General features: G+C 36.6%; 1 protein-coding gene across 2 annotated transcripts in view; it reads right to left on the minus strand.

Annotated features, from left to right (window-relative positions):
• Positions 1 to 7,294, minus strand: part of LOC142342815 (FRAS1-related extracellular matrix protein 3-like) — a 190,417-nt gene extending 183,123 nt beyond the window's left edge. Inside the window, exons 1-2 of one of the 2 annotated variants that reach the window (XM_075394404.1) lie at positions 6,666 to 7,294; positions 4,092 to 5,780 (exon numbers count right to left, since the gene is read on the minus strand). In XM_075394404.1, the coding sequence (XP_075250519.1) occupies positions 4,092 to 4,270 (179 nt within the window). In that variant the 5' untranslated portion in view covers positions 4,271 to 5,780; positions 6,666 to 7,294. Of the gene's footprint in view, positions 1 to 4,091; positions 6,022 to 6,665 lie in introns of those variants that run through there. The other variant, XM_075394405.1, reaches the window with a different exon arrangement.
• Between the last annotated feature and the right edge of the window lie 10,957 nt (positions 7,295 to 18,251).

The following is an 18,251-nucleotide window of genomic DNA, read 5'->3' on the forward strand; positions in this document are numbered from 1 at the left end:
TTTTTGGCATGTCCGTACATATATTGGCGTTTTCTTACCAATAATCTTATCAAGATTTTCCAAGTTTTGTTAGACTCATCAAGTCGCAATTCATTTGGGGAACATTTCAAACTAGTTGAATAATGAGCACGCTTTCTGATGTCTGATAGGTATTACACGAGGTTTATTTTTTTATATATCCTTTTGCATTTGAGAACCTGAAAAAGTTAGGTTTGTAAAATCAGTTAAAATAATTTTTCTTCCTTCTCTGTTGGAAAAATCTAACAAAAAAACTATCTTGAAGTTAACAAAAAGTTCTTCCTAGCTAAGTAACACAAAAAATTAATCGAAACTATATTCTTTCTTGACTTTAAACTCGTTGTCAAAATATGATAAATGCATAACTTGCTAATGATAACATGATAAACAAGGCGACTCGGTAATGTGCGATTGCACATAAGGTTCCGACCCCGCTCATCCACAATTTTGGCTTGATTGTCTACCAAATGAGGAACATAGAAAAACCCAAAAATTCAAGTATTTTAAAAAAAATTGGTGTATGAACGAAAAGAAAGTCTCCAAAGCAAATAACTGTGGTGGAGTAAAAATGGTGCATTAGATTGGTGAGAGGTGCAAATGTTAAGAAAGCGAGTCAAGACGAACAGCAAAATCAAACAACAGCAACAACAAAAATTAATTACATCAAAAACTTCATGTCCGCTTTAAAAAACAAAACTCAATAACACAGTCGAATCACCGTCAGATAAAACTGATATTAAACAAAATGATTTTTAATTCAACAGAAAAGATAACGGAGTAGTCAATAAAAAGGATTGGTAACAATTAGACAATAAAGAACAAAAACAGTAAAGTTGAAAAATCCGCTTATTTTTTTTTAAAACAATAAATTTTGAAATAATGAAAACCATCAGAAATCAAATAAATTATCCCAAAGGTGTACGATTACCAACGCTTCTATAGAAGAAATTAAGAGCTGTCGGTATTCAATTTTTTACGCGGTTACAAAAAGAACATATAGACAACAAACAAAAAATCAAATAAAACTTGGCAGAAAACGCTTTCGAAACCGTAAAGCCATACTATGGCCATCAAAAAGCGTTCAATTGCACTTTCTGCAACGACCAATATTGTATTATTAATGAAGCAAGGTAACAAGTAGACAAAAAAGGAAAACAAAATGCAAAAATAAGTAACACTTCAAATTTTTTTTCGAAAAAAACTATTTGTAAAGACATGAACACCAATAATTACAGCACAAAAAAATTAATTAGGTTCGTATATTCTTCCACAAGAAACCAATGAGAATTACAATTATCCAGAATATGTCTTATGTCTAAAAAAAACGTCCAACATGACAAAAACAAAAAATTAATTTACTTTTTTTTTCGTATCCAAGCCAGTAAAGTAAATGAATTCTTCGAAAACATTAGATTGTGTGACACTAATTCCCTTTTGAAACCTTCCTTTGACAACAATAATGTCATAACTGGCCTGTAATTAACGAGACTATATAACAACCAGACAATAAATGCAACAAAATTGCAAAGTTAAAGTGTTTTTTTTTTAATTTGGAAAACAATTGTTTTCAGAGTCATGAAAGCTATCACCTATCTACTAAAATCAGAATATCATCTCAACTATTTTTTCATGAAGAGGCAATGAAACCGGGTCATTGCACAGCAAAATTTCGTGCGACTAAAAAGAGAAACTAAAAACGGCAGTTAAAGACAAAAAAGTCTATTAAATTCTTCGAGAAAGGAGTGTCGAAGCCGTTAAAATCATAATCTATATCTTCAAGCATTTTAATAATATCAATTGTTTCTTATTTTGAAGGCCAATAATGTGATATATAAACTGTCAATGACGTGATAATGTGACAAAACTAGAAAACGTGAAAAATGGGCAAATACCTAAAAATTAAGAAAGTTTTAAATCTAATTGTATCAAAGCCAGTAGCCATAACTTATAGCATAAAGCCGCAATAAGATTGAAGTTGATTTTAATAGAAAGAAGAAGCATTCTTTCATTGCGAACAATCAGCTACAAAATGACCAAAGAAAGAGAAAAATAGAGGCAAAAGTTCAATAAGACAATTTTTATTTGAAAATCAAATACTTTTAAAATTCAAAACGACCATAAGTTTTCAAGTAATCAACTAGATACAATAATGTGGAACTAATTAAGAACCCAACTGGAACTATCATTAGTGAGTTGTTTTGAAATATTCTGTTATTTAATTATTGTAGAAGAGATCGAATTTTTTTTAATAAAAAAGACCGACTGCTTACAATCCGAATTATTTTGGATTATACCAGTCCAAGATTGGTCCAAAACTGACCCTGCTAATGCTGTTTTTTCTTTAAGAACACTTAATTGTTCGAATGTCATACATATTGATTTTTTGTTAGTTAAAAAATCAAAAATAGATGCTGCGTTTTTGATAATCAACGAATAACTTTAGCAAAAAACGGCGAAGTTTTAATTACAGAGCACTCTCAAACGAATTTGATGTAAAAAAGCCCCTTTTTGAGTCTACAAAAATTGTGTTAGTGGTGTCTGTGTTAGTGGTGTACTTCCTGTAAATTTAATCAAAATGGACTAAAGAAACTTATTTCGTGCTGTTTTTGAAGAAAAAGTCTTAATTTTGAAATATTTAGCCAGAATTTTTGACAAAAAAAAATAAAAATTGTCTAAAATATTCTTTTGGTTTTTTTTTTTACAAATAAGAATCAACAACGTTTTTTTAAAAAATTAACAAATTTCAGCAAAATTGGCGAAGTTTTATTCAAAAATTCTAGAAAAAGTGAATAAAATCTCGACGGAATTCACACTATTTTCTCGAAATTTGAACCTCGATAACTCCGTTAAAAATGAAAATTAGGAAAATCTTTTTAATTCCATATTCTACTCTGGACAAGCTTTCTAATGATACCAGTCTCAACTCTCTACGATGAATATATCGATCGGCCAAAATTGACTGAACAAAAAAAAACCCGTTTGAGTATATAGTTCCTTCCCCCTCAAGAGGGGTCGGAAGAATTAGTGGAACTACCAGCTTCTGAAACAATTCCGACAACCAATTAATCTTTTGAGCTCGAAATTGTCAGTACGGGATGTAATTTATCTGATAATTGAAAACTGAATTTCTGACAAGCCCTTCTTTGATGTGCGGTAACATAAACCAATGCATAATATTAATAAGAAAACCTGGGGCAATAAAATAGATATTTTTTGAGTTCTTTCTGAAAAACAAGACAATTGGAATATTAACAATAAAAGCTTTCAGACAAATTAAAAAAATTCTTTCTTAAGTGGTCACTTTGACACCACGAAAATGTCAATATGATAACTAAAAAAATATATTACCTGATCAGGGATTTTTCAAAAAAAACTTATATAATCTATTTCAAAGGGCTTTTCAATGATATGACACATGCTTTTATCGGAAAAGTGAAAAAAAACTGTAAAAGTGAACAAAAACGCCAGAATGATCACAAAATTTTGGAGCTCGATAACTCCCTGTAAAAAATGAATTTCGAAAAAATCTTTTTAATTCTATAATCTACGCTGGACGGGCTTTTTAATGATACCACTCATAAGTTTCTACGATGAATATATCGATCGGCGAAAATTCACTGAACAAAAAAAAACCCATTTGAGTATATAGTTCCTCCCCCCCATATGATGGGGTCGGAACAATAATTCATGATCGGACGTAGTCTTATCAATCAGCAGCAATTCTGTTATTCGTGATTAGACGTGACATACTTTATTAGCAACTTTGGAAAGTTTGACGATAATATTTTTCAACATTTTAGTCAAAATTAACTCAAAATCTATTCAACCGCCATTCATTTATGCAACAATTGTTTGATTATGAATGAGCATTTCAGACTGCGTGATAATAATAATTCGCGAGAAAAAATAAACAGATGGAAAAGTAGACGTTTCAACAAAAAAAAACAAACAAAAACTCTGACAATCGATTAAAAATGTATCGTTCTGACAAATACGACGAGATCAAGAGTTTGCTTGCGTTCTAAACATGTTTTTCGAAAGACTTTGTTGATATTTTAATGTTTTGCACTCACCAAATGGAAAGATCGGATGGCTGAAGGAGCGTTTGACTTCCTCGGTCTATGTTGAGAGCAGGTTTTCGCGTGATCACCATGTTCTGCTGCAACAATTCACACTTCCCTGTGTGAACAAACACCAACATCAACCAAACAAAGGCAATCCACACAATTCGAACATCTAAACTGCTCCTCATCTTTTTTCATTCGTCAAAAACAATACGTAAATAATTTGCTTAGGAAATATGAAATAAAATCAATATAAAGAAATAAAAATACAATCGCGGCGACCAATTTTTCATTAGAACAGTCAATTTTTGCGGGCTTTTTATAATTATGACCACTAAAACGCAGACGCAAATCCAAAATTGTTCTCAGATAATTTATTGACGGTTACGCCCTTCCAAATACATAAAATTCGAATAGACTCTCTGCTTTGAAAGGCTGGTCATGATGAAACTTAAAGAGGTAAATCGAGGGCAAAATAAAAATACAAGTCAATGTGAAAATTAAAGTGACACAATCACGCCAAAATGTTGGAAACACAAAATTACCGCATGAAAATGTACTTCAATTCAAATTGTTGGGTTGAAACAAACATTAATGAACAAATTCAAATTTTCACACGTACGGAATAACAATATAAAACACAAAACCGTTTTCAATGAGTGGTAAAATCACTCCTTATAATATGCTTTATGTATTAAGAATGCAGCCTAAAATTGTTCTGCTAAAAAGCAATATTGTAATACCGTAAAACATATAAATTCAAAATGACAGTGTCAAAAAGTCAACAAAGGATAAATTTGTATTCGAGAGCAGAAAGAAATAAATTTCCACCAAACCAAATAAACCAAGCGATGCTAATGTTACCAGAAACGATGAAATAGGCGGTGCTTTTTATGGTATAGCCAGAATAACTTTTGGTTTTTCAGTAGAATTACCAATAAATTGATGCTAACAGAACGGCAAACACTTCTATAACTGCAATTGGATAAAATTGCGACGTTATCAGTAATTCAGTTCAAATAAAAATTTTCTTGAAATTGTTTGACGAAAAAAATGTGGTTGGATAAAATTTGTAATATTTTTCAAACCAGTTTTCCACAACCACCCGGTTTAAGTTTTGGTTTATTTTTATTAGCGGAATTGACAGTAAATATATTGACGATCGTAAGTTTACCCCGGGGCAACAATTATGTTTAAAATGTGTATAACATAACCCTATTTAACCAGAAATGGCGGGGGTAGTTTTTCTTCCTTGTTCCGATTGGGGTGCCTGTTGGTATGGAGTGTTTTCAGATCAGCGTGTGAAATAAATGAACGTGTAATAATGAAATGTGATAAACGATTTTGAATCACGTAAAGGTAAGTGTAGTTGGGCATATATGTATTACATTGGGGGAACAAAATCCACTTGGATAATGGCGAGGGAAAGAGTGAGGCTATATGAAGCTCCCTGACACTTAAAAAACACTTGTATTTGAATTAAAATGCGAGAATGCTCAACAGAGTTTGAGCTGCGAACTCGAATCAAGGTATAAAAGGTCGCGGTGTTATTATATGCTCATTTTACTCTCAAATTTTGTCACATCTTTCACCAAAATCAACAATTTTTTGGCATTAATTGGAGTAATGTAACACATGTACCATAATAGGTGTAAACGTTGTTTTTAATAAAAATGTATTGAATAATTATTAAACCGGCTATGAATCAAAGAAATAAAGGTTTTTGTGGTTTTTGACTTCAGCTCGGGGAAGGAGTTTATGAAAATAATGCTTTAAGATTGTTTACAGTCTAAGCAAGCTACAGAACGCGTGTTTGTGAAAAGTAGGTTTAAGAAAGTCAACTTTTGCGAAATATGAGAAAAATCAAGATAAATATTTCATTCTTAGTTTTGGAGTAAACTTTGATGCTTGAATTGAAATTTAGTATATTTTGATTGAAACACTTTACTGCTAGCAACTTGTTATGATCAGAAACATAGTGAAAAACTCTTCTGCAAGACCTGACAGGAAGTGGTACCAATTGGCATAATGATCCGTTAGCCGTTATGGAATCATAATCACTAATGCTACCAACAGATCAGACAATCATTTCTAAGAGTTTACGTTTCGTCTTCTAAATTGTTAGTGTTCAAGTTCTAAATGTTAAAGCTATTCACAAGTTCTCAAAAATTTACAACTTATAATCATAAAACTAATTGCTGCAACGTTCTCCGCATAAAAGTATCAAAATGCGAAAAAATTCATTTCGCAGAAGCTGTCAAAACCATTTTCAATGAGACCAATTTCTGACCAAATACAGGAAAAATGAATTTCGTTCTAGCAGAAGTTACTTTAGTCTAGTTATGCTAAATATAATTTGGGCTAAATGAGGCGTGGGTGAATGCCGTGCCCAATTTGAAATGCCCGAGGGCCCAAGACCAACTTTGCCCCGTTGCGACGGAAAAATTAGCAAAATACAGAAAATATCCCCGTGAAAATGTCGGCAGCCAGCGAGAAACCAAACTATACAGCCCTGTTAGTTTATAATTTGGGTACTTTCGGGGCTAAAATGTAATAATAACTGAGATAAACAAGATTCATAACCGGTTAATAAGTCTGGATCTCTCAAAATTAACTGCGATGAACTTGAAATGGGCACAATTGTTTTGAGATTTGAGTTAGAAAGAAGACCCAAGAACAAGATTTATATCAACACCAACCCTCTCTATTGGGTGGAATCTAAACCCAAAATAAAGGGGAGTACAAATGGAAACAAAAATGGGTAAAATGAGGGTGTTTTCTTTCTTTATGGAATTCTTTCCATTCTTTATAATGTAAATTTTTGAGGCTAAATTAAACCCGAGTCAGTTATCAATTTACACACGAAGCATTCAAACGCGAAGTCTTCATTGTCTAATTAGTCTTCAAATATCATAATAATAACAAAGCTGTTAAGAGAAATATTCAATTGAAATCGAATACTTCAGAGCGAGAGAACTTTATATATCAGAGATTCGTTTCAGCTTTCGATGAAAAAGAAATACAAACCATTCTATTCAAAAATTTCTATAGAATTATTTAAAAATAGAGCTTGAAATTTTATTGTATTTTTTCATTTTCAAAGCACCGATAACGCCTAACTGGGGTGGAATAGATAATAAACACTTTTCCCATTTATTAGAAACTGGAAATCCAGGAAAACAGGGACCAATTTGTTAAATAATGGCGAAAAACTCGCGCCGTCTTTGCATCGGAGGCTTTTTAAACGGCGATTCCCCTAATTTTCCACGATATATATAGCGCCGTTTGGTCATTTTGTGTGACGCTTTAATTGCGTCTTGATTGTAAACCGATCCGGTATGAAACGCGTTTTATTCCCCCACCATAAATATTTCCTCAATTTCAATGGATTCACATATCTTCACTTGAATAATGAACCAAAGACTATTCGCTGCTCTTATATCAAGCTGACAGATACGGCTGAACAAAAACATTTCCAAATAAATAATGGCAAAAATTCCCACAATTAGTTTTGTACACGTACGATAAACACACTGAGCCAATAGATACAGGAAGCAATTATAGGATAGTTTTAGGGATGGTTCAAGTTACGCTTGTTTTTGGGCAAATTTGCCCATATCCTGTGAATCTTTTGTTTTAAGGAACCCGTATCGACTTTTCATACCGGAAACTTAAGTGCAAATTTGTCACGTGTAAGTAGAATTTGTTCAGTTTGCTTCTCAAGTGTTTTAATGCAAAATAAAGCAAGCTCAATTTACCCATTTTCACCCATGTATTTAAAACCATACGTACTATATTATAATATACTACACCATTAACAGCATAAAAAGCGAAAAAAGGTATAATGTCAATTAGTGGTACCGGAATCTAAGATCAACTTGCATACAATGTATGAGAAATCCCTAAAGCATATATTGTGGGAAATTTTCACCCCTGCTTTTCTGTGAGTTAAAACTAGATGGGGAGGGGTGAGTTTATAACCGGGAAGAGGAGGGGGTGGGGTGGTCGGGTTCAAAGTGATACAATTATGGGTTCTTTACCATTGTAGCCCCCCCCCCCCCCCCAGCCCCAGTTTAGTAGTCAGATAACCTATAGCCCCCCCCCCCCCCCCCCAACATGGTAATTATACCATAGTTGGGGGCTATAATTTCATGGGGGGGGGGGGGCTATAATAGGAAAGACCCCCAATTATGATATGAGTACTTTGCTAGATAAAACTGACCCTTCATCGATTTTCACCATACCAAAAGGAATAGGTTGAACTAATTATACTAAATTGCTGTCAACTCTTTTTATGCTGTAAACTAAGGGTTGTGTTGTTGTGGAATAACAAATTTTTCTCAGTGCAACAAGCGTTTAGTTAATTAAATTGAACAGTTGTGACAGACATTGCAAATACACATACGTTTGAGTATAACTGTCTGAATTTTAACGAATTTGAAGTGGCACAATTTAACACCTAAACATGTATTTCTATCACGCTGCTCTTTTCAGGGTAATAAGAAGAAAGCTAATTTGTCTGTTCCATGATTTATTCAGAAAAATTGCCCTCTCTCCATTACGCAATAGCTATCTACGTTTACCCTCTATGTAGAGTAGCGATTATAACAATCAAATTCATGGTATAAAGCACTTAATCAAGGGATTAGACAAAATAAAAATATCCTCATAAAAACAAGGTTAGCCATGGAGAAACATAGTGTGTAACAGCATAAATTCACTTTGCTTTGCCCTAATTTTCTGAGGTTGCAATATTTGCCCAAATTTGCTTAATTCGCAGCATTGGCAATGATATCAAATGCGAGTCATAAACAGGAAATTGTATACCAAAACAAGTGATTTTTGAAAGTATCAACTGGTACGAAGCATTCGACAAGTTTTGTATTTGTACGGCTGGTTAAAAGCTAATAGTCTACATAATTAATCCGAACGCCAAAATTTCTAGAGATATTTTTCAATTGTTAGCTGTAATCTTTCGCAGAAACACGGAGAGAGTATTTTGCAACCCCGAAAACTTTGATCGGTAAACAGAGAAATAGTATTGCATAAATGTCGAATGGCTTCCAGAACCTTCCTAAACCGCGACAAAAAAGATTAATTCAAGTTCGAATTGCACTGATGAAGGCGTGTTCTTCTATTAGTTTACATTGCGAGGTTCCGGATTAAAATCACGTCCTGCGCCTGAAGATACTGTATTATAATTATTTGCTGCCCAGACTTAAAAAAACTCATGAAAAGACCATGCTCAACTGAAAACTAGTTCGAAATTACCATCAACCAGATAGAATATGAACTGATTTTAACTCGACCTCTGTGAATACCTGCGAAAAGTTTCATGATGGACTTTTTCCCGACCAAAATGATATGCTCACTCTTTGCGTGGAATTTTTCACGCTGGAATTAAGCGCGACCCAGATTTTTTACACATGATTTTTTCTCGACCAAAATCCAATTATCAATCTCAAATTTTGCTAAACCAAAAATATCGTGCTCAGCTTTAAGTGTCGAGCTAATGTCAAAAGGAGAGAGCATCTTCAAGACTCTTTTTTGGCTTTGAAAGTTTTATTAATTTTAAAAAATTTTATGATCAACAAGGCTTTTACGTAGTCAGCGGGCACGCACACTCATTTGATGTTGAAGAACTTCTATCTACAAAAAGGTGGTTATTGTTAAATTGGATTTTTTTATTTATAAAATAAAAAGTTAAATTCGAAGACTTACTTATTGGTTGTTGAGATAATGCTTATCAATGCTTTCTCATCTAGTTTCTTCCAATCAAATAGTATGGCAATTTATCTCAGTTACAACAACTAATCGCTCCTATCATTTTTAATGTTAATAGACAGTTTTCAGTCCTCCTGGCGGAATAGATAGCCCTGCTTCAAAGCTGATTAGTTTTGCTTCAATGCTGCATTAATAATTTTGGAGTGCGAGAAAAAAAAAGAAAAAACTTTTCACTAACCCGTGAAAAGACAATGCTCAAAACAAATTATTAATAATATTGGTTTTAATCTAATCATGGTATCGTTTTCTGCAACCTATTTAAAAGTCGAGCACAACAATTAAATATTTGTGTCTTCTCGTAAATCGTGGTTTAAAGCTGGTTTATGATCCAAAATTGTTATTTTGGAATCCATATTAATAGTTCAAATAAAGTCTTGAAAAAATCTTTGAAAATTTTTTCATATAGCACAGTGTGTCATCAGTTAAATCATTGACAAAAATGCAATAGAATATGACTCTTCATAAAAATTTTTCTGTCAAAAAAGCGGTGTGATTGACCAACAAAACTGACAAACTGGTATTTTTATTCAAATTAAAACCGGCATATACTTTAATTAAATTTTTTAAAATTCTTATCGAAAAGAAGACTCGCTTAACATAATCAGTAGAAGAAATTCTTCTCGTGCTACTTCTGCGTCAAATTCCTTCATTGCCTTTTGTCTCCAGATAAATTAATTCAATTGCACAAAAAATTCCGGTACTGATTGAATGTTCAATACCAAACCCATTACCTTCACTCAATGTGCATTTTCTTCTCAAAGCAACTGTAAATAAAATATGCTTCGGTTTTTTCAGTCATGGAGGTTTTGAAAACCAAAGCAATTTTAGTCAGTAGCTATCGGGAGCTAAAGTAATTAAAGAGCCAACAAAACATTTACATTATAGCATTTTCAAGGATAGCGGTTAGATTCACAAAAACAACTAAAAATTTTTCAAGATGCTCATTTCCCTTCGTGCGCATTTGCATTGAAAAGTGAATTAATAAACCTACTTTTTAAATGCTTTGACCTAACAGCAATTGCAGCTTCAACTTGCCGTGTTAGTTGTTTCCTTTGTATTGCGGCTCAGCTTACAAACTCAATTACCAAATTGAATAGCGCTTCAAGGTCATTTCAAGCATTAAAGCTAGAATAGCGTGACAAGCGAAATTTAATGCTACATTCTATAGAAGCCCTACAGATTTGTTCGTTTTGTTCAACATTTATACTTAGCAACTATTATTAGTGCAAAATTGTCATACATGAAGTTAAACTCAAACTCGAACTACCTCAACCACCAGCAAAACAGTACTACAACTTAACAGTATTCTTTGTGATTGGATTGCGAATCAACCTGTTATTGATACAGAATATTCGACAAAATTTCTACATGGTTAACAAATTTCCCATGACATCAAATTTACACTGAAAAAGTGACGTTATGGAAAAGTGTTCACATTCTGTCGACATTATTATCTACAACCAATCAACGGTTGAATTTGACATGTAAATCCACGTGACTAGCAGCATAAAAGGAGCTTGAAAAACTACCAAAAATCAGTTGGAATTTGCAATTTTGGATATAATAAATTGACATAAAGTGCGTATTGGAGCACACTTTCTTGAGCGGTAAATTACTTGTTATCGTGTCTTGTTTCTGTAGATCATATTTGTGATTGTACAGCTTAACTTTACTCTGACTTATTGAAAATAGAATTCACTTTGAAATTCTCAAATTTTCACGTTGCGGAACGAAGTTCGAATAAGTAGAGTTACAGAAAAGATAAACTGTTCGTTCTTGTTTCATTCATTTACAAGTTGCCTAGGCTGATTCCAGTTTCTTGATCGGTAAATCTGAGAACTTGGTTACAAAGATATACAAAACTTTGTATTTCGCCCATGTACTAAGATTGGGTATAAAACATAAAAGGTAGCCCCACCAACGCAGTTTACCCAGCGATGCTTATTTTTACATCAGATAGTAGACCTACCTAACGGTCATAACACTGTGAAATCTTATCTCACTTGCATTTGTAGTTAAAGAGATATCATTGAAAACCTCTAATTTGAGACTATTTGGTTATTTGAAATTTTGGATTTTTGCTTAGTTGAAGCGAAATTGTTTGTTATACAGCAAAGCTGAGCAATTAGTTATCAAGAGAAAATGAGAAACGAGTAATGCAACGGCATTCTACAGCATAGCGGATAATACAGTTCACAAAAGTTAACTCCAAAACACAATGTCCGGACAGATTTGAAACCGCAGAAACGAACTGGGCGGTGTAAAGTTTTCCATGACTTTGATAGGAGAGCAGCCGTTGCATTTGGTCCGCCGATCCGGACAGTGGAAGAGAAACTGCTGTCCAATCTGATGAAGAGAGTGCCGAAGGCACCTCCCAAAGAGAATCAAACAAATCAACACCAACAGGCCTGCGAGGCGAACAGAAGAGTGCAATTCAATAAAAAAATTGAAGTGCAAACCCTGCTCAAAGGAAACCAACAAAGCAAAAGCGAACAGTAACTAGGCAATTCAAGCACAACAAGCAGAGAGGAGCTTCAATCAACAGCTCACAGGTACGATAAGAAGCTTCAAGAGTTAGTGGAAAAAGTTAACACTAAAAGAAGACTTGGCTACAAAATAATTGAAGATCCAGATCGACCCTACAAACTAAAGGTCCTCTATCAACAGACTGTCCACCTCCTAGAGGAAGAAATACCCAAGCAACTGCATCGTTAAAACAAGCTTGTGTCCTACCAAGCAAGATTCGTTGGTGAGCATCTGAAAGAAGCAAGGAAGTGCAAAGCAAATTTGGAATATCATTGGCTTACATATATAAGCAAAAGCACGCAACCAGCAATGAATGCATAGCAAAGCAATAAAACTCAAGCAGTGAACGACAGCGAGAGCAAAAACAACTCCCCAACGGTCAACACAGTTGCTCAAACAGTGCAAAATGGAGCAATAGCAAGTGGCCAAGAGACGGAGAATGTGTCGGAAACATCATCAGCAAAGCAAAGGCGAGAGGAAAGAATGAAGAATTTCGAGATCGAATTCGAAACCAAGATGCGACTGGAACAAGCACGGTTTGAGCGGAGGAGGCTAGAGCTGGAAATGCAAATGAAGGAACTGGAAACCAAGCATCAACTAATGGAGGAAGAGCGCGAGCTAGAGCGCAAAGTGAAGAGAACAGCATTAGAGAACGAAGATGCTCGTTCCCAATCAACCAGTGCTCGAGATAAATCACCCTTCAAAAGGACCCCCAAGAAGAGAGATGTCTTCGAATGGGCCAGCAGAATCGACAACCTTCTAACCCCAGATCGATCAACAGCTCGCTTCGAAGTAACCCCTGAAGTGAACAGTCAAAGTCACTTTTCACGATATCGCAGTTAACGAGACCAATCCTCAAGTGTTGAAGACCAGGACGTTTCCCGCAGAGTGGGTCTGCCACGACACAACAGTTGCTATGCAGGTAGCAGTAGCCTACAAAGCTCAAGTTGAACAACTTCGGTGGGAATCCCCCTCGAATGGCCGGAGTGGGATAGTATGTTCATTGCTACAGTGGATCAACGACCAATACCAGATTGAGAGAAGATGAGCAATCTGAAGACTCTACTGACTGGCAAGGCAAGGTCAGCGATCTCTGGAATGGGCTATTCTGGACAGTTATAGGGTGCTGCATGGAGCATTCTGGAAGGAAATTTCGAAGGCCTCATGTGATCATTGATGCACAACTGGAGAGTCTTCGCAAAGCAAGTCAGGTGAAACCACACGACTCAACAGGTCTGATCAGTTTCTCGGTTATTGTTTCGAACCTTGTGAATGTGCTCAAAGGGTACAAGCAGATTGGTGATCTGCAATCAAGCTCGACACTGTATATGGCAGTAGATAAACTACCTCAAGTTCTCAAAGAGAAGTGGTGGTTCTATGTTGATGATAAACATGGAGATTGGCCTGATCTGATTATTTTTGAAAAATGGCTATCAAGGATAGCATTCGTGCACGAAGGGTTTTCAGCTTTCAAGGGAGAGCGAAGAGAAGAAGACCGATGAAGCACAAATAGAGACAAACGGCTCTCGAAAACATCGAACTTCAGTGCAAGTTCGAACGTGAAAGAAACGAAGCAAACGCAAAGTGACCACTGTCCGTTGGCTGATGGCACTCATAAAATATGGAACTTTCCACTATTCAGGAACATAAGTGTGAACTATTGGTACGCAGCAGTGAGGAAGCAACGCTTATGTTACGGATTGCTAGGCAAAGGACATGCAATCAAAGATTGTAAATGCAATCAATGCGTGCGGCATGAATGTATGCATCAAGAAGCAATACCGATTGCTACACTCAGAAAACCAAATGGACAAGGGCAATCACGCAGTCAACGTAAGCGCAGCAACAATCAACCAGAGTAACGAAGTTACTAGCTTTATTCAGATAGTTCCTGTCTCAATACAGAGCGGTGGTAACAGGCTGAACGCATATGTTTTCCTCGATAGTGGATCACCGGTTTCATTAATCGATAAAATTGTGCACGAGAAGTTACGAGCCCAAGGCACCGACGTGACGCTCAACATAGCTGGCATACACGAAGGATTTGGAGAGAGAAAAGGTTCCTCTCAAATTAAAGGGACAACATTCAAAGGTGCATTCAATCGAAGCGTTTGCACATTCGTCAATCTCCTTGGGAAACACAAACTACAACTACAACAAGCTGAAGTAAAGCTTCAACCACTTGAGTGTTTTAACAAACAAAAGCTTCAACTTGATGGAAGTTGACATCATCCTTGGTCAAGATGCTAATGAGCTACAACGCCCATTGGACTACAAGATAGGAACACGAAGTGAACCTTTCGGCGTTCTAACAGAGCTAGAATGGGTAGTCAGGGACCCGTGACGGGCACAGGAAGTCAAAATCTTTGTCATTTTGCCTTCACTGAAAATGTGAAAGTGGCTGAGAATATCCAAACCTGGCGGGACATAGAAACCTACGCTTCCAAAATCAACGTCGTCAGTCAGTCAAAGAAGGAACTGCAGGCACAAAAAATGCTAGAGAGTACGATAATGTTCACAGGTGAGCGGTACGAATTGGGAATTCTGTGGAGTGAACCAGAGCCAAACCTACCAAACAACTACAGCTCAGCCTTGGGTCAGCTTTACTCACTGGAGCGACAATTCCAAAGGGACCCAAACCTGAAGAGTTTGTATCAGCAGTCAGTAGATACAGATGTAGAAAAGTGATTCGTAAAGATATTGAACGGGTCCGAAGTAAAAGGCACTTTTGGGAAGGAATGGTATTTGCCACATCATCCAGTGCTAAACCCGAACAAGCCTAGCAAAGTAAGACGTGTTTGCAATGCTGCATCAAAGTACAAAGATGTGTGCCTAAATGACAAGCTACTAGCAGGACCTGACCTTCTACATGGTTTGATTGGAACAATTTTCAGATTCCGTGAAGGACCAATAGCCCAGACAGCTGATATCGAATCGATGTTTCTACAAGTGCAAGTTCCCGAACCGGATAGAAGTTGCTTGAGGCTCTTATGGCGCCCAAGGACCAATGAACCTGTTCAGATATACGAATGTCAGCGTCACGTATTTGGAGCTACGAGTTCTCCAACTTGTGCAAGCTATGCTCTCAAGCGAGTGGGACTGGATAACGAAAAGGAGTATCCAATTGCAGCAAAGGCAATACAAAACAACTTCTATATGGACGATTTCATCAAATCAGTAGAAACCCCGAAAGAGGCTATTGAAGTCTTCAATCAACTACAACCTCTTTTCTCACAACATTGATTTGAATTGAAGAAGTGGACAAGCAACAACGATGCAGTTACCGAAGCAATCCCAGAAGACTTGAAGTCAATCAGCAAAACGAAGCAAGTCGAAGTGGAACCCAATACGGAGGGATCCTCAGTGCTAGGAGTACAATGGACCGTTACAGATGACAGTCTTCAAATATTCAGAGGTACAAACAAGGAAGTTGAAGCACCTATAACCCAGAGGAAGATTTTGTCATTGGTATCTTCAGGATTCGACCCAATCGGATTGTTTGCTCCGTTCAGTGTTCACATGAGAGGACTTCTGACAGGCATCTGGACTAAGAATGGACAACATTGGGACAACGAAGCGGAGCCTAGTGAAGAAGAAGAAGAATTCCTGAGATGGAAAGAACAACTTCCAATAGTGGCTGAAACAAGCATCGATAGAGGATACTTCAACAGAGAGAGGGATAAAGCCGAACTTCATGTGTTTGCTGATGTATCCAAAAACACGATGTGTGCAGTGGCCTATCTACGTTCACAACCAGAAGAATACTCAGCTGACTTAGCAATTGTTATTGGAAAATGCAGAGTGGCACCGATGAGGCATCTTTCAATACCGCGGTTGGAATTGCAAGCGGCAGTAATGGCAGTGAGGTTGAAAGAACAGATAATCAAGGAACATGAAATGAAGATAAGTAGTTGCTGTTTTTGGTCACTCTAAACTACGGTATTGCAGTGGATACACATATCCCAACGTAAACAACAAGTGTTTGTGGCCAATCGAGTGGCTGAGATACTAGATACAACTGATGTTTCACAGTGGAAACATTTAAGCGCTATCAACAACCCAGCGGACATTGGCACCAAAGCACTCAATTTTGAAGAACTCAAGAGAAGTGAGTGGCTCACTCGGCCGGTCTGGTTTAAACGACCAGGAAGTGAATGGCCAAAGCAAGTGAACCTAATCTTTGCATCAGATGAAGAGAATATACCTTCATCAGTCTTCATGATACAGGCTGAAGAAAAGAAAGCTGTTATTCAGTCGGAACGATTCAGTAATTTCAACAGACTAGTAAAAACAGTGGCATACGTACAGCGAGCTTTTAGCAAATACAAACCAGCAACACTCGTAGTCAGCATTGAAGAAAGAGAAAAAGCAAAACAACAATCTTCAAGTTACTACAGCAGGAACAGTTCGGCGAAGAGATGAAATCTCTGAAAGCTGAAAAGGAAATCCCAAAAGGCAGCAAAATTCTACAAATCTTCTCTTTCCTAGATGAAGAAGGATTTATTCGAGCCAAAGGCAGAATAAGCAAATTCAATTGGACTTCAATGCAAAGCATCCAATTTTGCTACATTGGAAACATCATGCGGTTGAATTATTCTTGCGAAACGAGCACAAGGACAATCAATACGAAAGAACAGAGCATGTGAGAAAAATTTTTCAGCAGAAGATGTGGATACTAGGCATACGGAACGCCTTAAGATCAATCAAGAACAAGTGCGTTACTTGCAGAAAAGCAGAGCACAAACGATAGCACCAGTCATGGCCGATCTACCCGAAGAGCGGTTAGATGCTTCAACAGCTTTTACAAATGTTGGAGTTGACTACTTTGGCTTTTTCGTTGTGAACATTGGGCGAAGAAACGAAAAGCGATGGTGTTGTCTCTTTACTTGTCTAACTGTGAGAGCGGTGCATATAGAAGTGGTACCTAAGTTGGACACAGACAGTTGTCTCAATGCAATAATGAGATTTATTGCTCGAAGAGGCAAACGAATACGATCATCAGTGACAACGGGACAAACTTTGTTGGAGCTTAGAGAGACTTTGCGGAGTATGTTGCAGCATGGAACAAAGAAGGGATCGAAGAACATCTAATTCAACGAGGAATCATATGAAAGTTCAATCCACCCGCAGCACCCCACTTTGGAGGAGTATGGGACTGGTTGGTGAGAAGTTGCAAGAAAGCAATGTATGCAGAGTTGGGGAACATATCAGTCATCGAGGACGTTCTTTCAACAACGATGGGTATTGTTGAGCAGACGTTGAACGCGAGACCTTTGACTCCAGTCAGTTCAGATGTTAGTGACTTAGAAGCATTGACCCCCAATCACTTCTTGCTTGGCAACAGGAACGTTTGCTTACCCAACCTACCATGCGCAGAGGAATTTGTCGATCATCAAAAACAATTTAGACAAACTCAAGCCTATGCAAATCTCATGGGACAGATTTCGTAAAGAATATCTGCCAACTCTGAATAATCGACAAAAATGGCGATCTACGGCGAACGAAAAACTTAAAGAAGGCAATCTCGTTTGGTTGATCGAAGACAGCGATAAGCGTGGACATTATAAACTAGGTAGTGTGATTCGATCAGCATTAGTTCGAACAAACGACGGAGTGTACAAGAAACCCGTAGTGAAGCTCGCCCCAGTACTACCTGGGAAAGATGTTTTCGCGATGGAAAACAGGGCCGGCGATATTGCGGCTGAGCTTACAAACTCAATTACCAAATTGAATAGCGCTTCAAGGTCATTTCAAGCATTAAAGCTAGAATAGCGTGACTAGAAATTTAATGCTACATTCTGTTGAAGCCATAAAGATTTGTTCATTTTGTTCAACATTTATATTTAGCAACTATTATCA

The sequence above is a fragment of the Convolutriloba macropyga genome, chromosome 7 (genome assembly GCF_964194025.1).
Source record: "Convolutriloba macropyga chromosome 7, txConMacr16.3, whole genome shotgun sequence".
Taxonomy (NCBI): Eukaryota; Metazoa; Xenacoelomorpha; order Acoela; family Convolutidae; genus Convolutriloba; species Convolutriloba macropyga.